The following is a 24353-nucleotide window of genomic DNA, read 5'->3' as shown; positions in this document are numbered from 1 at the left end:
CTTTCCTCCTCCTCCCCTGAGGGTGCTCTCCAGTGAAGAGCAGTATCCAGTAAATAAAAGCCAGGGCTCAGCACACTGCAATAAGCTGCTCCTCTCTGGAGTTGCCACAGCATTCTCCTTGCAAATATTGTCACTTTACCAGGGTCCTGTACTTCTTTAGGGGTGAACTTCCAAACCATTGTAGCAGAGAATTTCCCCAAAACCTGGCTCATATTCTCCCATGCTGTGCATGTCTATTCACCCTTGGGGGCAGATGTCTGAATGACCTCCATAGAAATCTCTGCCCTGACTCTATGGTATGGAGTCCACTGAGTAGACCTGGCAGACTTAGCAACAAGAACACGCTTTCCTAAACATACAAAGGGAATTCAAAACTCTCAAAAGCTGTTGTAACAGGCCTGAGGGAGGAAAAAGGGGCAAAAAGCTGGGGAAAATCATCCTTCCCTGTTCTCCCTGGATAGCAACACTGAACACTCATCAAGTGACCCTCATTGCCCTTCATGTTATCATGTCAGGAACTGGCATCCCACAGTACAGCAACAAAACAACCCTGATTGCTCTCCCTGCTCTGAAAAAACTCCCCACCAGGAGCATCTACAGCAATATGTAGAGTTAGGCACCTCACCCACATGAACGGACCGAGCAGCATTGTGACCAGTGGCTCTGTACGAATACAGAAAATGCTTGGATCAAAACTATTTCCAACCCATTCTGGGCAGTTCTGTTGTTATCTCACCCCTTTGTGCCCCACACTGGGGCCTAGTTAAGGTTGTGTAGTTTAGGAATGGTATTCCCCAGTTTAGTGTTCCCACTGAAACTCCAAACCACTCTGCCAATCACCTGCTCCCTTTTCCTCTCTCCCTCTTTTCTGCATCCGGATGGAGAGGAGAACTGGAAGCACAAAATGTAAAGATCACACACTGTTATAAGAACAATTTACTGGAAACAGCAATGAGATAAGAAAAGGAACAGTAATAGCAACCATATTAATTAAGAAAAGGGTACAAAAGACAGAGTGATTCACATGCAAAAATCCTTACCATGGAGGCCAACCCCACTCACGGCCACTCCAACCCTGCCCTTCCTGGTTGGAACAGGACAATATTTCAAACATATCACCACAAAATAATATTGATTATAATAAAGAACCATAATAAACACAAAATAGCTTTTTAGCAATTTTTATTACGGTTTTGGCTAATTGCAGTACATAGAATATAACAGGTTTTTGTACCAAGAACAAGTAATTTTTGCTATCAACTATAAAGGTCTCCAAATTCAAAGTGTTTTTACTCCTAAAATAAAAACCATCACAACACAGTAACAGAAAAAGAACTGTGGCCAGTTCAGCAAGCCACCAAACAGAATCTACCTTTTGTCCCCAAGTCTTTCTGCTGCTCATAGCTTTCTTTTACCAGCAGCTTTTCTGAGAAAAGCAGTCTTGCTTTTCATGCCTTAGCACAAACCCATGAACTTCAAGACCATCCCAAGAAAAGTGAAGGGGAAACAGATCTTCAGAGACATCAGGCACACTATGAACAATTGCCCCAAGGGCTTGGGAAGAAGCAGCAATTAATCACCTGTCTGGAAATGGCTAGTGCCATAAACTTGTTTTTTCCCATTAAATACCAAAACAGCGTACAAAAATATTTCTCCTGCTGAATTTTTAGATCAGTCTTTTTTTGCTTAAGAATCAAATGAAATGCTTTATCCTGATCAAATATTTTAATAGATGTGTAAATATTCCAAAGAATCACACACTGCCTGAAATAATTTCACAGATGGTCACCAAACAGCACTAAACAAACGGACAATCTGCTCTTGTTCCCATGCTAAAAATATAGGAAAAAAAGTAACAACCCAATATACACAGTGAGAGTGACAAGTTCAACCAGGCCCCTGTGCAGACATTTTACATTTCACAGTTTTTCTTCAAGTACAGGCTCATGGAAATAGAAATAAATAAGGTGGTGTGGAGTGTTCTCTGACAGTGCTGCTACATTACTTTGGTCCTATACTTTCTTCTGAAAAAGCAACTCAAGAATTTAGAAGCATATGTTTTTCCATCCAAGTTTTATATGTAAAGATTTGACAAAATGGGACTTAACTCTTCTGTGCATCTCAGCATACAAAAAGGTTCTCATTTTCACTTTTGTCGAGGTTAGGGAAGGTCAAATGAGCCGTGTCAAACTTTGATAGTAATTACTTTTGAAAAGAGAGCTGGAGCTCCCCAGCAAAGGCTACGACACAAGGTTTTACTTCACATTTTCAGAAAGATTCAAACATAAACCAGTAGTTTCAGGCAAGCAAAAATTTCAGTTGATTAACAGGTTTATATTTAATCTAGCCACTGAAGTACCATTGGAATTATACACTAGCTGTAGAAATTCTATTATTTTTTTCAAAGAAACATTAACAAAATTACAAAAGTCACAGCTGCACCTGAGCTCAAAGAGCTGAAAGAAGTTGCAATTCTATCTGTTCATTAGCTGCTCAGATAAGAATGTTTTGTGACAGATCAGATGAAGAAATCTGATTGCTGGCTTTATCAGAAGCAGGAGACAACCCAAGGTGTGTCACTGCTTGCCCTGTCAGCCACCACCAGGGCAGGTGTGTGCTACAGTGCGATTACTTGCTGCAAACACAATATGAGGCATGATCTGCAGCACAAGTCCAGCCAAGATAAGAACAGTCTCCTCTGCTATCAGTATTAAGTGACCTTGGCCTAATAAAAAAATCAGCCGCTCCTGAAGTAATATTGCTGACTCCATCCTGGAGCAAGAAGTTAGAATACTGTTTGCATTGATCCTGTCAGGAACAGATCACTTTTAAAAAGAGAAGCGTGCTAATATATATTTTTATATATTTATACTTTTACTACATATAACAGTTTGCAATGCCCTAAAAACACTATGAAAATACTGATTAGGAATTATAGAATTTCTTACGCCTTTGGATATAGGAAACACCCATGCATAGAAAACTACTCTTTGGAGTTTACCTCATTCAACAAAATCAGCCTTATTCAAGTTTATTTGGCTACAATAATGCCAGAAAATAGCAGGAGTGATTTGTGATGGCCTACAAGAAACTATTCAAAATTAGCTGCAATAGAGCAAGAGATTTTAGGAAAATAATAACCCTCAAGGTTAAATCTAAAGGAAATAACGTCTGTCATGTAACATACAGCGTGCCTCTCACAGAGGCATTTCCTCTTCTTTCTTTCGCTAAGACACAAGGCATGCTTGAATTTTCATTTGATATTTTGCAGAGGCCAAGGAAATCCTCTGCTGTGAGCAGAGACAGAGAAAGGGCTGCTGGTCTCGCACACATATGTAAACACTGCAATATATATAAAAGTAACCTTGCAGGGGTGCAACCTTAGTGAGGTGACTGTTACCTGGCACTGAACAAGGTATCACTGACAGCTGTTTATTTCTAAATGGAATACAAAGTTAAAAGCAGGGAGCTAATAAGGTATATTAAAAAAATATTATCTAATGCTTATCAGGCTAGAAAGCTATCAATTACTATTTTGTATCCCTAATATAATAGGAAATTTAAAATAACCCCTAAGTAAGAAGGACTAAAGAAAACAAAAGTCAAATGTGTATAATATATAAAAATACCAACTGACTACATGTTACGAAATACATCTCACAAGGTGTTACCACAAAATATTCCCACATTAAACTCTACAGCAAGCTCCAGATCACATAGAAGCAAGAGGCATCCTTTCTGCCTCCACCACTGCAATCCAACTCCAGGTCTCCTGTAAGTCAGGGGATAAAGTCATCTAAAAACAAGACAGGAAAATACCATTTCAGATAGCAGTCTTCTCACATTAAGAAACCTGAAAGAACTGCACATATTTTATAAGTCACAAGGAAACAATGAGTTACTTCATCATGAGCTTGAGAAACCTGTTTAAACTATTTCAAAGACTTCTTCCATAATTCTGACCAGTATATATTGTATTGGCTTTCTGGAAAATTTTCATATACACACACACATACAATACCACACTGTTTACTTTGACTCCAAGCCATTTAACTTTGCAAACAGCAGTTAATCTGTATAAATTAAAAGTAAGACTGAAACCTATAGAAACCCATCTTGCAAACATTTTTCCAAAACTTCTTAATACCAAGCACATTAGAGAACAGCTAAAGGAGAAGCCCTTTAAGTGGCTATTGAACATCTTACCCAAGACTTTACACATGGTGCCCATGAACTGCACTGCTGTCACCTTCTCCACTTTGCATCTGCATCTGCATCTGTGCCTGCATTCTTGCAATCATCTCCTGCATGCGACGGAGCTGGAAAAGCAGCACAGAAGAATTCTGTACCCTAATCTCACTTCAGAATATAATTTTTCACTGTCACCACCCTATTACTTATTTTTATTGAAGAGGGATCACATATCTGCATTTTCTTTATCTGACACGCAATGATCTCAGGTTATGGCATCTTCTTTTATTGCTCTTCATCCCTGAAGAGGCTGGCATTTACTGACCAAAATAAATAGGCTTTATTGTTGTACTGTGGGATGGGATTTTTAAGCATCCCTAAATGGAAGTCTCTGACGTTAAATGTATAAAAATTATGGTTCTGAAGCACGGAACAAGCATTTACACCTACTAAAGTTTATCAGAAAAAAAAGCAGCTTGTTTATGTCCCTCCAAACTACTCCTGTATCTGTCATCAAAAAAAAAATTGCCAAGATTACTCCCCAACTCCCTTGCTAGCAATGACTAGGTGGAAGCAAGTATTACAGGCAAACCATCCAATGAGACAAAAGCATAATTAAACTTGGTTGAAGCTCAATTTTAGAGTATTGCATTTAAACATATTAAACATTTAAACACAAGGAAAGTATGTAACTCATCTACTAAGATTAATTGAACCATGTTGCACATACATTACTTAAATCCTTTTGTTGCATCCAGCTCTGACAGGTGGCAAGTCAACCTCACTATGGAAATAATTTTGGGTGCCTTTGTGCACTTACACTGTAAACTCAAACTAAACTGTTAAGCTTAACAATAAAGTTAAACCTGTAGAATGTTTACACTATACTTGTTTTACATATTGCTTGAAACAACAACCCTTTTCATTTTCATTCAGTTATATTTTGGGACTTGGGTCCCCACTAAGATCACTGGTAGAAGTCTGAGCATCTGCTTGTGCTAGGGCAGGCTAAGGAGCTCATCTAACTCAGCTCTCTCCCCTGTACAAGCTGTTAGGAAGTGCACGGAAGAGCCTGACAGCCAGGTGCCCACTCCCAGAGCTTATCCACACGTGCTCAAAATCTAGAATCCCTCTGGAGCTTGCCAAACCAAAAAAATTCTACCTCCGCATTTAGTGAGCACATTCATGGAGAAAGCAAACTCTCCTGTCTCAGCATTTTTTGCCTTACCTGCTCAAAAATACCTTGCTATGTACAAATTCCATGCTAACAAATACCACAATCTTCAGACTATGTTAGAAGTATCTTTTTAAATTGAAATCAGCCATCTATTAATCCCATTAATCTACTACACAAACGACCTCTTGTTTGTGTAGTAGATTCCCATTCATCCTGCCATCTGTGATCATGTTAGTCCCTTTCCCTCCAGTCATCTACTTCTCAACAAGGCTGTTAATCTCATCTACCCTATCACAGGACCTGCTTCAGGTCTCCACTTCAGCCTTTCTGCCCACATTTTGCTTTTCATTGCACTTTTTCTAGTCTTGCCTATCTACAACCTTTTTGAGTTAGAGGAACAACAAAAGCAGCATTAGAGCTATGCATTAGGAATTTGTCATAGTGGCAGAATGAGAATTTCTGTTTTGTTTTTTATTTCTGACCCTTTCTACCATCATTCCCTCTTTTGCTGCAGGGCTGAACTGACTTTGTCCCAGTCTGCAGTTGTTAAGTGTAGAACCCTAACTCCCAAGAGGATGGTTCTCCTTGCCCATGCAGTGCGCGTTAATCCATCGCTGATCACTACAGTGGAATCATGTTTTATCAGATTCCATTTGTTCCAAAAAATCCCTATCCTGAGTCTCCTCTCACCTCTTTTCATTCTGTTTTCTTAGTGAAGCTTAAATAACTTTATATTGGCATATAACAGTTTTTCCTTTATGAATTATTAAGATCATATAAATATTTGCTCTAAAGTAGCAACAAAAGAACAAAAATTCCCCCATTATAAGAATATAAAGTTCTGTCATCTTACTTCTGCTTCCTTCTCAAGCAGAATCTGGTCTTTATTTACTTCTTCATCTTCTATTTTCCTAAAATAATATTAATATTGTTAGAACCATTAAATCATTAAGGTTGGAAAAGCCCTCTGAGATTGCTGAGTCCAAGCATTAACCCACCATTGTGTTCACCAGTAAACCACGTCCCCAAGTGCCACATCCACAAGCAGTTTGAACACTTCCAGGGATGGTAGCTCCACCACTGTCCTTGGGCAGCCTGTGCCAGCGCCCAAACACCCTTTCTATGAAGAAATTTCTCCTAATATTCAATCTAAACCTCCCCGGTGCAACTTGAGGCCGTTTCCTGTTGTCCCACCCCTTGTTACTCGGGAGAAGCAATTGACTCCCACCTGGCTTTATTCAAGATTATCTACCACTTTGTTAAAAGCTTTCTCCTACTCCATGTCACGACAGGAAGATCTACTAATGGATCTAATCAAGCAAGTGCCATCAAATATGCAAAGCAAACAAACTGGTGTTTGTTAAAAGGTTAACAGAGAAATAGATTGTAAAAAATCTGCTGTGCCCCAAAGCCTCTGAGATCATTAGTGAGTACAGTCAACAAGCACCTATTGCCAAGCACTCCTGGGAGCAGAAGTGCAAGCTTGAAATACACTCACGTGAAATCTACCCTCACTTACAGTAAACCTGGCTATGTCCTAGCACCCCTCAGAAATGTGAAAGCAAAGGTGTATGGGCCACTTAACTAGGCAAGATACAAAAACATGCTTTAGCTTCACATACCCAACTTAACAGCAACTTGAAATCCTCTAAAAATTGGATGACCTTAGGTCACATTACTTCTAAGGCCTTTGTACACACCTGTTGGATAAGAGACGCCAGAACTTGGGAAATTTGGGGACTTTCACCTTGAATTTCAGAAAGCAGGATTTAAAGTCAGGAGAGAAGAGCATTTCATCTTGCCTGTAGGCCAGTACTACAAGCAGAAACAAACTCCTTTTGCTGAAAAGTGACCAGACGTGTGACAAAATCTCTGTCAACAGCAGGATGGGGAAACTTGTGCAAAATGCCCCAAAGCCCCCAAAATGTGCAATTCGGAACCCTCTAGTGGCTGTAAGAAGAGACGCAGCTGAAACACCTAAACCAGGAAACACGTGGTTTCCCACAAGACCTCACCAATTCATCTTTACAGACCCTGCTATTGTACTTAAAAATGGGGTGTTTTGCCCAGTTCTCTTTCCAGGAAAGATGTGCCCTACCCACCCCAGCTCAAAACAGGGTTGACAGCCATTACCCTGTGGCTGCTATGTAGAGAAAATTATGTATGTCATGTTCAATAAAGCCCCTCAAAAAAATTCGATCATCTCTTCTAAAGACCCAATCCAAATATTCCGGCTGCTAGTTCTGAAAAAAACCCACACTCTTTTTAACATATCAGCTCTGATCTAATTTTGCAGGTTTTTTAAGACAACATTTATCATAGACATCTGTCCTACTTAGTACCTTCGACATTCCAATCCAACTATGTTCAAGTCTCAGACCAAAGCACAGATGTAACTATTCCCACAATTCCCTAACTCCACAACTGTCACTTCAGATTTACCAAATATTTTTTGTTACACTCTTTGTAAGCTGGTTGATAGAACTTGATGTTGACTGGAGTTACAGAGCTGCCCTTGATCTACCAAATCCAAATGCAATGCTAGGTGAGACACACGGAGCAAAATATAAATTCAGAAGAGGAGGAAGAAGCAGCATGTAACCATGAGATGACAACCTGCTGCCTCGTTTGAGCCTCTCAGAGCGGAAGTTCTCATAGTGAAGATCCTGGGTCACCTCCTGAAGGTCTTGCATATGGGTGCTGGAGGAAGAAAAGTAATTAAAACATAAAACATCCTTATGTCACATCAGTTTACTTAAGTAACTCTCACATTCAGCGCTGTCTTGGATCAATGGGCTCAGCCTGCACACCCAATTAGCATACTAATCTAAAAGCTAATTTCAGTTAAATTGGTGCAATAAAGGACACCGAGAGATCACCTCAGCCCTGAGACTTCCCTGACAGAAGCTGTACTCCTGGGCGAGGCCTCTGATGAATGTGAGCAGGCGAAACAGAGTAGCAAAGACCAGGAAAAAAACCAAGCAGTGGACTTTTCAAGTCTGCTCCTTTGCAATTGTATCTGCTTAAAGATACATTGAAATAAGGACAACTTGGTTTATGTTCCTGGGGATCTGAGTAGCAATACAACGCTAGGTTGCACAAAAGAATTAGACAAAGCATTATTAGTCTGAATCACTAATTCAGATTGGAGAGAACCTATGGGGCCTGTGTGGTCCAATCCCTGATTAGGCCTAGCTCAGCTAGGTAAAGGCTGCTCATGGCCTTCCCCACACAAATTCTGAATGTCTTCAGGGATTACACAACTGCAGCAAACCCCCAATACAGTGCTTGATTATCTTGGTGATTGTTTTCTAAACTACTATTTAATTGGAATTTTCTAACTTACATTAACATGGTCCTCAGCTTCAGGAAGTCATTATGCTCGGGATTCTCCACTTCAACTACACCCCATGGGTAGAGCCGACCTCTAACTTTTTTACCTTTTGCTTCGATGAGTTGATTGGACCCCACTACACAAAATGGAATACTGGCCTGAAAGCCAAAAGTGCAAAAGTTACTTATAATGAACCAGGACAAACAACTCCAAGAACAACTCTTGTTCTGCCCAGCACTGCATATTATGGTAAAAAGTTCATAACTCTTTGAATTAAAAGGTGTAAAATGAATAAAAGTAATTGCTGCTACCATCTTCCAAGCTAGGGAAGCCTGGGCAGACACACAGTGACTCACTCCAGGTTGCATTGCAGGTCTTGTTCTAAAGCCATCTGAGCAGTCTGAAAAAATACAATATATTATCCACATATAACCTATTAAACCAGTCACACCTTCAGGAGTCTGGTCTGCTCTTTAAAATCTTCATCCTCATCAGATTCAGCATCAGGCAGGTGATAAATCTTGATGCCATGCTCTTCTATTTCATCCAGAATCTGAGATTTGCAATAAAAGAAATTTATATAATATGCATGTAGAATCGGCACTTTAAAATCTTAACATAAAATTACTTAATATGCAGTCTCTTAAGAAATCTGGATTTATCTTACTGATCCAAATTACTCAACAAGGATTTGGTTTTAAATACCATATTTCTTCATGGTATTCAACAACTACTTGCCACAGACTTTCAGACAAACAACCGTGCTCACAAAACCACAGTCCTTTGTGGAAACTGTGTTTTGTTAAACCTCTGCAATTTTTTTTGTAATAACAAAAGCATTGACTCAGAAGTCATAGTTGCTTTCTACAGCTTAACCTCCTTGCTCTTACCTCTGAATTACAACTTGAGAGGTAGGGGTGGGAGTGTTTGAAAAACTGAGATATACACACAACAAATACTTTTTTCTTCATGACTGCCAGTAACGGTATCTGCAGCAGGAATCCATTTGCCATAGACCCCAAATTTTGCTCTTTAAAAAAAGAATAATCCTTATTTCTGCAGAATTCTAGCACAGTAAACATACCTACTAAAATATACTATATAAAAAGTCTCTATTTTTATTCCAGATTGGGTAAGATAGCTATAAGGATTTTCAGAATAACTGACAAAAAATCATTAAGTTTTCAATGCAAGAGCTAAGACTGCAGCATGCCTTTGAGAAGTTAATCCTAATGCTTCTTTCTAAACTTCACAGCTGTTATTAGTGTGTAATGGTTTGCTGAATTCCACCTCCTCCCAGCAAATACATCATCAAGTCCTGCAAGACTGAATGTGTTAAGAGGTCCTGCCTCTGGAAGAAAGAATTGGAATGCTTTAGAAGGAGTGACATAGGGGAAGAAAAACAACCCCAAAATCAGAAACATCACTGAAAATACCATTTTTTAACCATCAGAATTCTGACTGGGTAAAAGAAAAAAATATATAATACATATGCACATTCTATATGCAGATACTATCTCTGCTTTGGGACTGATTAAACAGGTAACAGACCAATTACCATCAGCAAATGTATTTAAATATTTTTCCAAAGTTTCAAAATTCACTCATAATCTCATTGTAAATGTAGCCAGTCTGCCATTTTGCAAACAGCATTCTAAGGACAATTTCTCAGTTAAATACGTAATAAAATAATTTACAAGATACCAAACTACATATTAAATGGTGCTACACTGTGCATGAGATTATATTTTCCTCAGCTAGGACAGAGTAAGGTTAATGAGAACACTCCTCTCTTCAGCCACCATACTGCTACAACCAAAGCATAACACATTTCTGCAAGCCAGAAGAACACTCACCCTTTTCTTTAGTCTCTCTCGCTCTTTCAGAGAAAGTGTGTCAGCTTTTGCAATCACTGGTACAATATTTACTTTGTTGTGTATGGCCTTCATAAACTCAACATCCAGAGGCTTAAGGCTAAAATTAAAACATGGAAAAATTTTATTTATTTTTACTGTAAATTACCAATTTATTTTCACTCCAGCATAAATATCTCTCTTTACACAGAGAGAAAGAACACAGCCAATTAATTCCAGCAGTTATAGCACTTGCTTAAGTACTGGCAACCCGATTCTGAAAATTTAAGTCAACAGGCACAAACCAACTCTCTAAAATAAAACAATGAAAAAAAAAAAAGACAGAGAAACACCTACCCATGACCAAATGGTGAAATGAAATAGAAACAGCAATGAACTCGATTATCTATGATATGCCTTCTGTTCAATCCACTCTCATCATGCAGGTATCGCTCAAACTGCTCATCAATGTAAGAGATTATGGTCTTAAAACTGTAAAACAAGCATGGATTTGAGAAATCACCAAATGGTCCACAACTTTAGGACTCTTTCAAAGGTAATATTAAACCACTGAGATACCCTGCTGATGAACCAATCTTCTGATGGACAAAAATTCATTTACTGATTCTATAGAACAGGGAAAATAGAAGAGCACGTATCTCAAAATTTTATTTGAATTCTAGAATAAAAAGCTACTATGCCTATTAGATATATATATAGTAAGATAATATATATATAACCCAACCTCAGTTCTACAACAAATTTCTCTTGGGTTAGTGTTTATATCTTGATTAACATTAACCACACATTTTCAAGATATTTTAAGGTTCTTGTTCCAAACTGATTTAAAATCATAAATGGTTGGCGTTGGAAGGGACCTTTAAAGATCATCTAGTTCCAAGCTACTGTCATGGGCAGGGACACCTTCCATTAGTGCAGGGTGCTGTAAACCTTGTCCAACCTGGCCTTGAACACTTCCAGGGATGGGACAGCCACAGCTGCTCTGGGCAACCTGTGCCAGTGTCTTAACACCATCACTGTAAAAAGGTCTCTGCTACATCCAACCTAAATACACTGTCAGTTTCAAACCATTGCCCCTTGCTCTGCTACTACAGGCCCTGTTATTAAGTCTCTCTCCATGTTTCCTGTGAGACACTTTGATAAATTTCAAGGCATCAGTAAGGTCTTCCTGGAGTCTTCTCTTCTCCAGATGGAGCCCAAACTCTCCCAGCCTCTCTTTACTGCTGTTCTAGCCCTTGAATCATTTTCGTGGTCCTCCTCTGCACCTGCTTCAGTAGGTCCATGTCTGTCTTGTGCTAGAGCCCCAGAGCTCGGTGCAAGTCTCACAGGAGCACAGTAGTGGGGCAGAACTCCCTCCCTCAACCTGCTGGCCACACTGCTTTTGATGCAGCCCAGGATATTAATGGCTCTCAGGGACTGCCTGCTTATACCCAACTTTCTGTCCACTAGTGTCCTGGTTCTGGCCCAGATCAGCAGGAGGGGGCAACTCCAAAGAGGAGCAACTTATTGCAGTGTGCTGAGCCCTGGCTTTTATTTACTGGACACTGCTTGTCACTAGAGAGCACCCTCAGGGGAGAAGGAGGAAAGCAGAGCAACAGGCACTGTGGCCTTTCCAGCTGCAGCTGAACCACTGCAACAACCTGTGCCACGAACAGTTGCCCCTACACAGAAGAAGAAATCCAAGACCAAATCAGTTTGCTTAGTGAAGGATAAAGAGGAAGCAGGGCCCTCACAGCAGGAGGAAGAGACAGGGCCAGAGATAATCACCCGACTGCTATCCCTAGTGAGCTGTGAGATACATGAAAAGATTTCAGCCGCCATCTGGGGGAGCCCCTGGCAACCCAGCTGCACCGGTACTGGGATACCACAGCCCACACTATGGAACCAGATGGTAGGGAAGCCAAGCAACTGGGATCCCTGGCCTGGGATGTGCGCATTGACAAGGGGATTGGGAAGAGGACAGAAACTCACAGCTCTGGTGGCGACTCCTGTCAAGTATGAGGGAAAGGTAGTCTCTCAAGGATGATCTAATAATGTGACTAGGCAGGTGGAAGGCCATGGAGGAAGGTGTCCAGTAGCTGAGAGAATTAGCTGTGCTGGAGGCAGTCTATAGGGGTCCAAATAATGATCAGTGCCCTGTAGATCCAGATGAGGTCCACTGTACACAATCCACATGGCAGAAGTTTGTACGGAGCACGCCATTGTTGTATGCCAACTCATTTGTGTTGTTGTCAATGAAAGGAGAGCAAACAGTGCTTCAAGTGACCTAACTCTGGCAGTAATATCATCTTTTTTCTTCCCTACCAACCTGCACTTCAGCTGCGGAAAGACTGTCCAAGATTAAGAGCAGATTTGAAGAACTCGAGCAAACTAGAGGAAATGTTCCATACCTCACCAGTATGGGCCAGAGCCTCTGCTACTGGGAGCAAACACTGCCCTCCTCAAGAGGCACGATATACACCAAGATGTAACCTGTGGTTTTACCCACATGACCACAGAGAGGACATGAGGAAGTGGGATGGAAAACCCACCACTGCCTCAGCAGCATGGGTGCAGGAGTTGAGAGGAAGTACAACCACCACAGGAAATTCTTCAAGGATAAACACAGCTCCAGTTTCCAGCGGGCATGTCCTCAGACAGAATAGAAGGGCTGATTTTACTTCTGATCCTCTTGGATGGGACCTACCATGAGGGGACTTCCAGGTCATATTTACAAGAAGCTAGCAATGAGTACCACAACCAGAACCAGCCTCCAGCCAGGTGGAGGAAAGAGACAATCCCTATTAGGCTGTGTTGATCCAATGGCTTGGCAGAGCAGAACAAGTGTACCCTGATGCCATTGAGATACAAAGGGGAAGAATTTATTTCTGGGAAGACGGGGAATCCCAACAGCTGATTGCACTGGAAGCTGAAGTACATCTGGAACTGACTGCCTCAGGGTGGAAGTACAGCCTACCATTTGCCATGGACTGATCCAGACTGCACTGGAAAAGTGCAAGGCTTCAGAACACTTGCAATACATTGATTACATCACTTTGTGGAGAAACACGGCAAATGAAGGTGTTGAAAAAGGGGAGAAGATAATCCAGCTCTTCCTGAAGGTTGGTTTTGCCATAAAAAAAAGTAAGGTCAAGGTACCTGTCCAGGAAGTCCAGTTTTTAGGAGTAAAATGGCAAGATAGGCATCATCAGACTCCAACAGATGTGGTCAACGAAACAGCAGCTCTGTCCCCAGTGACCAGCAAGAAGGAAGCTCAGGCTTTCCCAGGTGCTGTGGGTTTTTGTAAGCAGCATATCCAGAGTACAGTCAGACTGTAAGGCCTCTCTATCATGTGACCCAGAAGAAGAATGATTTCAAGTGGGGCCCTGAACAACAACAAGCTTTTGAACAAATTAAACAGGAGATTGTTCATGCAGTAGCCCTTGGGCTCACCAGGACAGGACATGTGGTCTTGAACCAGAATTTCACTTTATTGGGAAGCACTTAATTTCCAAAGTTCTGGGGAAAGCCAGAGGTTACCTTGAGGTTCACGGGCTTGAGAGATGTGGGAAAAGGGATTACCATTGAAAACCGATTGCCCTTGATCTCAAGATTACTTCTCAGTATTTACTATAATGTAAATTTGTAAAAACAAACAAACAAACAAACAAACAATCAAAATTTAAGATGGTGAAAAGCACTAAAAAATTAGGCACGGAATCTGAGAATGCTCAAGTGAATGTAGACAAGATCTAAGGGTGGATTTTTGCTTGCACTGAAGAGTAGGTGATTTACTTTCTTAAAGTATTATTGAGAGTCAAGGTCACAGTTCACTTAAAGCTCTTTCAAGCAAAATGAAAGTTAACAAAGAAAAAAAAAAAGTGCCACAAAATTTATTTCAAGTTGTGTCGAAGTCATTGATGCCTCTTTATATGTATCAGAATTAATTCATAACACTGAAATTAAGCTTCCTCAAAATAAGAAAACGAAAAATCCCACCTCAAATTCAGCATTTCACAGACACACACCACACTTCCACCCCCCAGGACAGATAAGAAATCTATGTCAGTCTCCATAGATAGATCAAGATACATTCTCTGTGCACGTACCAGTCCCGACAATTGATAGCATCCCCATATCCTGGTGTATCTACAACTGTCAGCCGCAGTTTCACACCCCTCTCTTCAATTTCAACTGTTGAGGCTTCAATCTGCACAGTGCGTTCAATCTTATCTGAAAGACAACAAACTCCATCTTTCAGAATCAAATTTGTAAGACCGTGTCATTTTGAGATAAGCTCCAAAGATTAATTGGCAGATAAAACTGCATAAATATTATTCTATTGATTACATTTTAAGGCCTGATAACAGAAGGATTCAGTACATAAATTCTTTAGATGTTATTAGAGGACTATATGAGATTTCATACTTTTCTTAAAAATAATGTAGAAATTAAGGCAAAAGGGACTGACACAAAACCATAGGTAATTGGAGAACAATACAAAATTATACATAATGGATTTTTTTCCTAAGGCTGGAAGTTATATGTAATCATCAGCTAACATGATAAAACCCTTAAAGCAAGTCACTCAACAGGTAGCAAAAAGGGAAAAATTGCATCTTTTATTTTATTACAATATCCTCTTTTGTTGGATTATTGCATGCCTTGATTAACAGAATAAAAATAGGACAAGGGAATGAAGAAGAACAGGAAGTGAAGCCCTCATTCACTAAATATCCACCCAAAGCAAAGGAATTAAGGTGCAAGCAGGTATAAACAATTCATATGTTTACAATTGCAACAGATTAAAAACTAAATAAATTCTCTGATTGTTTTAGTTGATTGGTTCTCTTACTGTGGCACAATGACTATTTTTAAGCAAAAGAAGGGATCAAATTTCTAGATGCTAATACAAATACACCCAAGATCTAAATAACAAAGACCCGATAGACATCCCAGCTGCAGAGGAAAATGGTTTTATCAAACAGCTCAAGTGTCAGGAAATACATTAGAAACTCTTACAGCTAGAAATCACTGCTGGCTGTTACCAAAACTCAAAGATAAAAGCACTCAACTCCAAAAATCATTGAGCAAAGATGTATTTACCAGCAGCTCCTGGGATTATCCTTTCTGGGTAGAGATCTGTCAAGAAGAGGCTGTTTATTAATGTAGATTTCCCCAATCCAGATTCACCTGTGATTCAATATAAAGATAAATTCAACATATTTACATAAATAATTTCAACAGTATCTGGACAGTATTATCTGACTATACATTTTTTCATATTTCTTTCAAATTAAAAATTTACAACTTAGAATTTTGGATTAACAAAGTTTGCACAAAAGGGTTGAATAACAATTTTTACATCTTGGCTTTATAATGCACTTTCCCAGAGCTTTCACTGATGATTTGTAATTAATTCTGCTAGTCAAGCAGAGTTGGGATCCATTTAGACCTAAGATTTCCCATTTCATGTCTCCTGATTTTTAAGACATGCTTTCCTTTTATCACTCCAGAATGTGAAATATCATACCCAGTGAGAAGCTGTATCCTCTCAAGGCTACATCATCCATTTAAACAATGAAAAATGCATTGCTGAACTTCTGCACAGCCAGGCATCATAAAGTGGGATTTATTTCTGCTTTTTATGACAATATGGCAAACAAGAACTAAAAGCAAGAGGAATATGGCCACTGAGTAATTTTTTTTATACTGATGAACTTGGGGATTACCAATTTGTACTGTAAATATATTTTTGTTCTAGAGATAAAGACGGCCATGAGGAAAGTTCAGAGGACAACAAACTAGTTAAAGATCAAGATTTTAATCAGAAAAAATGTTCATAGCATAAGAAAGAGCAGCAACTTGTAATGCTCAGTACTTGAATTCACTGAGGAGATCTTTTTCTAGAATTTTAGTTCTATTTCAGGTGTTGATAGAATTAAACTTAAAAATTAGATGTTAAAAAATGATGGGCCACAGAATCCCTGAGTAACACAGACTATTCTGCAATATGAATCTGACAAAAATATCTGAACAAAAGAAAAAAAAGATGAAAATTGTTTTTAAATAAGTAGGGGCTGCCAGTTTTTAATGCCTTTTAGAATGCAGCTTTCTAGGTCAGATTGTGCCAGTGCAGCCTTCACCAGTGAAGGTGACACGCACTCAGAGTAACTCAACAGTCACATGGAGTCATTTTGGCAAAACCAAAAAAAGTATGATTTCATCCAGTGCCACATTCCATAGTTCCAGTATGGGTAAATATTACACATAAACAAAATCAGTTTTCATAGTCACTGACGACAATGATACTGGCTACAGTAGTTTAGTGACTCTTAACTGAAATAACTATTTAGATGAAGTCATAGCTAAATAATGAGAATGAACATAAAATTGTTAATAAATACAAGTGATCGGGATTTCTTTGGGAGCAACACAGCCAAGCAGCCAAATTCTTATAAACTCCAGCTCATATTTTCAGATACCACAGTAAACAATACCAGGGAAAAAAAACATAACCAAAAGCAAGGTGAAAAAGCAACATCATTGATTAGGATTCTGTCAGCACAGGCAGCTTTTAAAGTATTACCCTGCTCAGAAATGAAGAAGGATGGCAACTTAATGAAGAATGATAGTTCGAAACAGGCACTGTGACACAGTCCACAAGGGAACATACTTAAACTCCATGCATATTTGAAGAGAAAGAATTCACATTCCAAACTGTTGAAATAATCAAAAATTTAAAGCATGGTTTATTTTATCTTACATCAGCTGCCTCCCTCTGCTAGTGTATCTTAAAATACCATTCCAAACTTTCAATGGAATTATTTTTTTCCGAGTTCTCTTCCTGTAGTTTTCATTTGTCCCTTAAAACAGTGGCAGGTAACAACCATGAAGTTCCACTTTTCTCCAACATGGGTGGATTAAACCCCTTTCTGTTACTCTTACACCATGTCGTTTCCCCTCTCTATTCTATTTCTATTTTACAAGAGGCTAGAAACAACTGTTGGTCTACATAATTTTGCACTGCTTTCTTCCAGAACTGTTTTACATGGCACTGTTTGCAATTAGAATTCAAAGAGATCTGAAAGTTAAGTTTAGCTACAGCAGAGAAAGCCCATCTCTTCTTTCTCCAAGCTATTCCCACTTTTAGGATCACTGAACAGTAAATTCTGAAGAGTTACAGTAGATAGCATAATTTAAAGCAGCTACTTATAGTTTGGCTTGACTCTTAGATTTTATAAGATATCCTTTATGGTATCATCCAAATCAAGTCTGATGAAAGATACAGTAAACAACTACAATAAAATTCTAGGAAGACAAAAATAAGGGCAAACTCTGTACAACACTGAAGAACAAAACTCAGAAGCAGGACAAAAGCAGTGCTAGGGCTGTCATTTGGCAAAACTAATGAAAGGTTTGAGGATAGACTCTCTCTGTAACTACTAAAATCAAAAACAATTAAGTTAAACACCTCCTATCATGCACTGTGTGTCACCTCTCCTGCTCGTTCCCACTGTGATCTCTCTTGGGCAAATCCAACACACAAATGGGATTTATTTCTTGTGGTGCCAGGTAATAAAGAGCCTAATTCTATCAGGGTACTTCTTGTGAAAGCAAGAATTACAGAGTTCAAACACCAAAACTCACAAGTTATGGCTCACAAACAGAGAAACAGAGAAGACACCCAAGCCTGATTTGGGAGTCTACTTAACCTTCAAGAACATCAACCGATTTCTCAAAGGATCAAGATATTTCTTCTGCAGACACTAGATTTTTCTTTCCATTCCAGATACCAACACAGATTCCCAATGAATTATCAAATAGAACAACACTTTAGATTACAACATAAAATCATGATCAATGTAAAAAGTAACAGCTCACACCAAAACCAACAGGTCCAATTCTCAGTCTTTCTCACTCTTTCACGAGAGTATTTGGAAGGGTTGAAAAGACTAGAGTTCAGATTGTTTTGAACTACAGAAGCATAAACAACATCTTAAATAGAATGGTCTCCTTAATCCTAGCCTCTTAATCAAAACATGCAAGTGAACCAAGATTGTATTCAAATGCAAAACCAGTTTAAAACTACATTTTAAATGGAATGCTGGAATACTGTAAGGGGAGAAGGAAGGAAGAAATGATTGATGGAGTGCACAATAAAATTTCTTCACCCACAAACTTATTAATGTATTCAAGCATGGTTTGTAATGTGGTAAACAACTGCTGCAAGAATCAATAAAATAGAAAAGAAAGCTAAATGCTACAGTACAGGAAAGTTTCTGATGCCAGCTGGAGCCTTACAATAGTGGAAGTAACATTCACTTTAACATCAAATTCCCTGTGAACAAGCACTAATTGTGAGAAAAACTATAAAACGCTTCCTTACCAACCACCATAAGAGTAAATTCAAACCCCTTTTTCACAGACTTTCGGTGAACCTGATTGGGAAGGTTTGCGAATCCAACATAGCCGGGAGTTTCTGGATTGGTAAATTGAGCAGGCTGTTGCTAAAAATGAAATTTAAAAAAATAAAATAAGACAGTAATAAACAACCACTCAAGACTTACTAGTCTGTAGAACTGCTTTCCTCACTTATCTCAAAAGGTTTGAAGCTACGTGACATACAGAGAGGAAACTACTCAGAGGTTCCTACTACTCGACAGTTTCACAAAGAAGTGCAAAACAACTACATTGACCTAGAGCTTAAAAAAAAAACAACTTCACTTGTTCAGCTCTCCAGCCAAGATCACCTCAAGTAAAACAGATAAAACAGAAACAAAATCCCAAATAATTATTTATTGAAGCATGACAAAGTATGAAGTGTGGTCACTAATCACACACTTTTTGAACAGTCTTCACACACAGTTAAAATGAAACAGTTTTCTGTGGACTTGAATAAAAAGATGGCTGTTTCTGATCCATTTTTAGCACATCCAAAGGAAAACCCTGAGCAACTTGTGAAGTGACAGCCGTCTGCTGGAAGTGCTCCTCAGAGAGCTCTCTCAAAGTGTGGGGAAGGGGAATTTACACAGTAGCGTTTTGAATGCTCACTGCTACAGATGTGGCAGAGAAATCTTTACATCTCTTATTTCCTTCCTCAAACACATTACTCAAGCACCCTTTATCATTCATTTCACCCCAATAAGCCAAGATGGATATTTTACCTATCATATCAAATGCTGGGGGCCAAGAATTAGATGAATCCCAGCATGACAATAGTATTTTAGGTTACAATATTTTAAATGAAGGATTTTATTGGAAAACCAGTTGATTCTATTAGCAAAGAAAGAAATTATATCTAAACCATCATTTTCTTAAATGTGTCCTGCTCAAAACGAAGTTGAAGAAAGGAAGTTTCAACGAAGATGCACCAGGGAGCTTGCATACAACTCTGACTAAAATCCTTCCAAGAGTATTAGTTAACTGCAGAGATTTATACTTGCATGAAACTACTTTAATATATGTTTTACATCACTCATCTTTCAATATCATGTCTCCTATAGACAGTAAATTTAGAATACCTTTCATCATCAAACAGATGCAAGTTGCACAATTTGTCATTGAAGATTAGTATTTAAAAACAAAAAATAGGTTTCACATTGTTACATTGGAAGACAGAAATATTATTCTTACCTTGGACATTTTTAGGGAAGGGCAGGAAAAAATCTGAAAAAATAATAATGTTTTTCAGCTTCTTAAAAATTGTATGAGAGAAAAACTCACCCACAAACCAATGTAATATCCACTGTTGCACACTAAATTGAAAAAGGAGCATCCCTGACTGGATGTCCAGATTCTGAAACAGTGGCCACTTCTTCACAGAGCACAAGCATTTGACTCTCCTGTACTAACAACAGGCAGAATTTTCAGCTACCATTGCTCCTATAAACACAGTCAGACAATAAATTCAAGCAACATGAATGTGGGGTGCTGAAGGCATCAGGTGTGTGACAAACTGTTCTGAAGCCTTGAAAGTCCACATCCTTTCCGGAAACTAACCAAACCAAACACCCTGCTAAAAGACACCTTGCTCTTTACAGGAAACAGTTTCTTCAAAGCTAAAAAAACCCCCAAACTCAGTTATTATTTTTCTTTTCAATCCTCTTTCTCTTCAGCATTTTCCATCATGCTCGAGTGTTTTATAAAGAGCTAACAGCTTCAAAATGAAACTTTTTCTCCTCCTCTTTTATCTAGATGCTTACAACTCAGTCATTCTACCTTCTGTCGCCAATATAAAATTTTCACGTGTAGCTGCATGTGAAATATAAAACATGCCAGGGACACACACACAAAAAAAGTAAAGATTTCTTATCGAACACTTCTATGCAAAAAGGTCTCTTAACAAAGACTCACCAACCACTAACTTGCATGATTTCAAGAGATCATGTGATTTACCGTGGCAAAATAAAAATGTCAGCATATGCTGTATCTGCAAGTGATGAGAGCTCAATTCCCCTTTCTAGTCCCTCCCCTGGCTTACCCTCTTACCACAGGGTATCTGTTCCCAATCCCAAAGCCCACACTCACCTCTTATCAAGCTCACTCACACTTCAATTCTACGGATTTGAAATTAGCATTGATTCCTTTCCATCTTCCAAGCAGATTTTTGTCAGCAAGTTCAGCTTCGTGTGAAATTACACCAAACTGCTTCAGTCTGTTTCTCCCAGCAAAGAGACATCTTGGAATCAAAACAAACTGTCCAGTGTTAGATAGCAGAAGCCCAACTTTTTGTGTCAGGCACAAGGTAAAGTTGTTTCAATGTGGGGACGATTTCGAGGATTTTCTTCTCAAAGCTACCATATAGGTGTATGTTTACACAATTGCAACCTCATTTGGGTTTGATGGGAGGTCCAGACTGAAGATGTTAAACATTGAAGCAATCTGGTGTCCCTTCTCATGAAGCCGAAGTTGCTAACAAAAATCCGGCACCCTGGTTACTCACACAAAATAAAAACTGGATAACATGGTTCTCAAGGGAAATTTCAAGATAAAAATAAATTCTAGTATCTGCAACATCTGCATTTCAGTCCATAAAACGATCTATGACCTGTGATGTATTCAACTAGTGAAGAGGTTATCCGTGAGCCTTTTATCATGTAAGATTGCTCTGATAGCAACTCTTCCTTCCAAGAGTGTTTCCTGCCAGTGATGTCATTGATTCCTGCTTAAGCATTCTCCATGAGAGGTTTTCAATGCCAAACAAAACTAGATCCTGCTGGAACACAGAGGAACATTCTTTTAATTTGTGAGACTTGTCTGTCACCCAACCATTTCTCAGAGGCAGGCTAAAAGCAGAGGAAAGTTTCTCACAGCTGCTAAGAAACGAAGCAGCGAGCAGAGTTATGCAGACGGCTACAGCTGCACTATATTTTAACAAACGGACCAAGCACAGGAATCTTTCACGACTGATCGTTCCCCTCAGGTCTGAGCTCTCCGTCACAGGCAGGAGCACACCCGAACCCGAAGGCCAAGGCCCTGCTCGACCGCAGCCCGAGCCCAGGGGGTGGCTCGGGGGGCTTAGGGTTGAGGTCGGGGTTAGGGGCTTAGGGTTCGGGTGCCTCGAAGCAGCCCGGATTTTCCTCAGGAGATGGTCAGTCACATTCTTCACCCTCCGGTTTCAACAGCGCGGCCGGAGTTTTCTACGAGACCGTGTTCAGAAGCGACTGCCTTACACGCTGTGGGAGAGGTCCCGCTCCTCCGCGGCCCCCGCTCGAGGGTCCCACGGCGGCCCATACAACCACTAGGTCCCGCGCTGGGCGGTGCCTCACCGGGGACCCCGGCACCGCCCGCAGCGCCCATCGTCCCGCTCCCTCCTCACCAGCATCACCCAACCTCAACCAAACCCCTCAGGTTCGGGGCTTCGCCTGCGCGGCTGAAAAGGCGAGACCCTTCCCCAGCGCTCCTCCCCGCCGCCTCCCCTCATCCCCGCTCCCTTTGCCGCCTCGCAGAGGGACCCCGAGCTCCCCCGAGGCAGGGCAGGGCCCCTCACCTCAGCGCAGCTCAGTTCGCGCCTCCCTCAGCCGCCAGCTCCGAGCTCCGCTCCCGCGCGCGCACGGCCGGAGGAGGGGGCGGGGCCGCCCCGCCCCAGGCCCCGCCCCCGGGCCGCGCCGGGCTCCGCGCGCAGGCGCGCGCCCCATCCCCATAGCAACCCGCTGGGACGGGGCGGGGCCGCCCGCATGCTGTAGGTCACGCACATCCCCTCTGCTGCACCAAGATGGCGGCCGGGCCGGCGGCCTCGTACCCAGCATAGGCTTCGCTGCGGGCCGACTAGAGGTAATGCCGGCCCCGGCGCGGGAGGGCGGGGGCGGGAGCGCCTTAGGTGAGCGGGGGGAAGGCGCGGGCCCGGCGCCGCGGCCGGGCGCGTTCTGTCGCCCGCAGCAAGATGGCGGCAGCGGCGAGAAGGGCAGCGGGCGGGATGTGCAGCGAGCGCCCGGCCCCGCTCTATGGTCGCGGCCGCTGCCATTGGCGCAGCGCGGGCCACGTGCCGCCGGCGCACCCCGCACCGGGCCGGGGCGCGGGGGCTGCCCCAGGGCCCCGCTCCGCCGCCCGAGGCCCCGCTCCGCCGCCAGCGCCGCCTTGGCGGCGGGGAGCGCTCCGGGGCCACCCAGGAGCAGATAAAAGCCATGAGTCATGTCCCGCTTCCTTCCCCTGCGGCGGATCGGCCGGGGCTGGGCCCTCGCCCCCGCTGAGGGGATGCGGCTGAGGAAGCTGGTCGCTTTCCCCCTTCCTTCGGCTGGTGGTGGGGCCCGCCCTGTGTCCCCGGGCCCGGACTGCTGCGGGCTCTCGAAGTGCCGTAGTCTCCATTCCCACTGTTCCTGGTCCCAAAAGCTGAGGCTGCGCCCTGGGCCGCGGTGGGGGAGGGTTTTGGCCTCACCTGTGGCACTGTAGGTAGTGTCAGCCGCCTCTGTGCATGATGTGTGAGGAAATTCAGCCTCTGCTGGCCTGCTCTCTATGTCTGCAGGGTGGTTTTATTTCGGGTTATTTATAGACCAGGATGATCCAGCAATCCAGCAGCCCTGAAGAGGGTTAAGCACAGGGCGCTGATGATTCTTGAGCTATAGCTGAAGTGACACATGATAAGTAGCACTTCCCATGATGGCTTTCCCCAAACGGTAGGAACAGTTTCCTACCTGGCAAGAGTAATTTCTTCCACTGAAAGACAAGAAGCAAGAGAGGAGATTGTGCTGGGAATGTTGGTAATGTAGAGATCAGTTAACTTGTAAGATGAGGTAAGAGCCTTGAATTCACTAAGTTTAGAATTTAAACATTCTCAGCTCCATATCTGGGAAGGGAAGATTGGTGACATTCAGTCCCAAGGAGTTCAAAAGAGAATTTTTTTTTCCCATCCTGTTGTGTAATGACAAAGAAAAATCTGCACACTCATATGTGCTGTGTTGCTTTATCACGTTTTCCGTTCAGTAAGGTAAGTGAAGAAGCTGCCTGGCAATTTAGTCTCCATTTTTCCTACTGCTTCTGTTCTGACAACTGTCTTCAGTTAAAAGACAACAGATAGTAGTTTGGTTTGTGGGCTTTTTTTTCAAACCTGGCTTGGAAGTGGTGTTTCATAGGTGGGCCGGATATCCCTCTCTCTGGTAAAAGAACATATCAGAGGTGAAGCAGGAAAAGAAGTGGTAACCTAATGATTAGCTGTGTGTCTGCTAAAGCTCTGTCTCTATCCCTTTGCCTGTTTAGATTTAAGCTGTTAGAAAAACCAGTCTTCCTACTTGTACATGGATTTTCATAAAGCATGGCCCAAATCGTAGGCAGAGCCATCCGCAACAAAAACAACCTTTTT

The 24353-nt window shown here is 41.3% G+C and overlaps 2 protein-coding genes across 4 annotated transcripts in view; one reads left to right on the top strand and one right to left on the bottom strand.

The window, feature by feature from the left end:
• Positions 1–1165: 1165 nt before the first annotated feature.
• Positions 1166–23498, bottom strand: SEPTIN2 (septin 2). Of its 3 annotated transcripts, none has more exons than XM_042024598.1 (13): positions 23433–23498; positions 20192–20224; positions 18945–19065; positions 15662–15748; positions 14665–14788; positions 10913–11047; positions 10559–10676; positions 9154–9255; positions 8715–8860; positions 7985–8068; positions 6222–6279; positions 4207–4319; positions 1166–3796 (listed from the first exon to the last, which is right to left on the bottom strand). In XM_042024598.1, exons 2-12 carry the CDS (start codon positions 20198–20200, stop codon positions 4215–4217), a joined length of 1089 nt encoding a protein of 362 aa, XP_041880532.1. In that variant the 5' UTR covers positions 20201–20224; positions 23433–23498; the 3' UTR covers positions 1166–3796; positions 4207–4214. The 3 variants fall into 3 exon arrangements, with proteins under 3 accessions (XP_041880532.1, XP_041880531.1, XP_041880533.1); XM_042024597.1 differs by lacking the exon at positions 23433–23498 and adding an exon at positions 22548–22643; XM_042024599.1 differs by lacking the exons at positions 10913–11047; positions 23433–23498 and adding an exon at positions 22548–22644.
• LOC121662907 (high density lipoprotein binding protein) overlaps positions 22723–24353 on the top strand; it is a 39680-nt gene continuing 38049 nt past the window's right edge. The window contains exon 1 of the mRNA XM_042024593.1: positions 22723–22831. The gene's annotated coding sequence lies outside the window, so the exon portion shown is untranslated. The remainder of the gene's footprint in view (positions 22832–24353) is intronic.

Source organism: Corvus kubaryi, unplaced genomic scaffold (assembly GCF_017639235.1).
Source record: "Corvus kubaryi isolate FWS band 111438036 unplaced genomic scaffold, C.kubaryi_AGA036_p1.0 37264, whole genome shotgun sequence".
Lineage (NCBI taxonomy): Eukaryota > Metazoa > Chordata > Aves > Passeriformes > Corvidae > Corvus > Corvus kubaryi.
This window is presented reverse-complemented; position numbering and strand designations above follow the sequence as displayed.

Coding starts and splice junctions, on each gene's coding strand:
- SEPTIN2 (XM_042024598.1), bottom strand. Junction 14,789..15,661: donor GATAATCCCAGGAGCTGCTG/GTAAATACATCT, acceptor GTTGTCTTTCAG/ATAAGATTGAACGCACTGTG. Junction 8,069..8,714: donor AAGCTGAGGACCATGTTAAT/GTAAGTTAGAAA, acceptor TTCTTCCTCCAG/CACCCATATGCAAGACCTTC.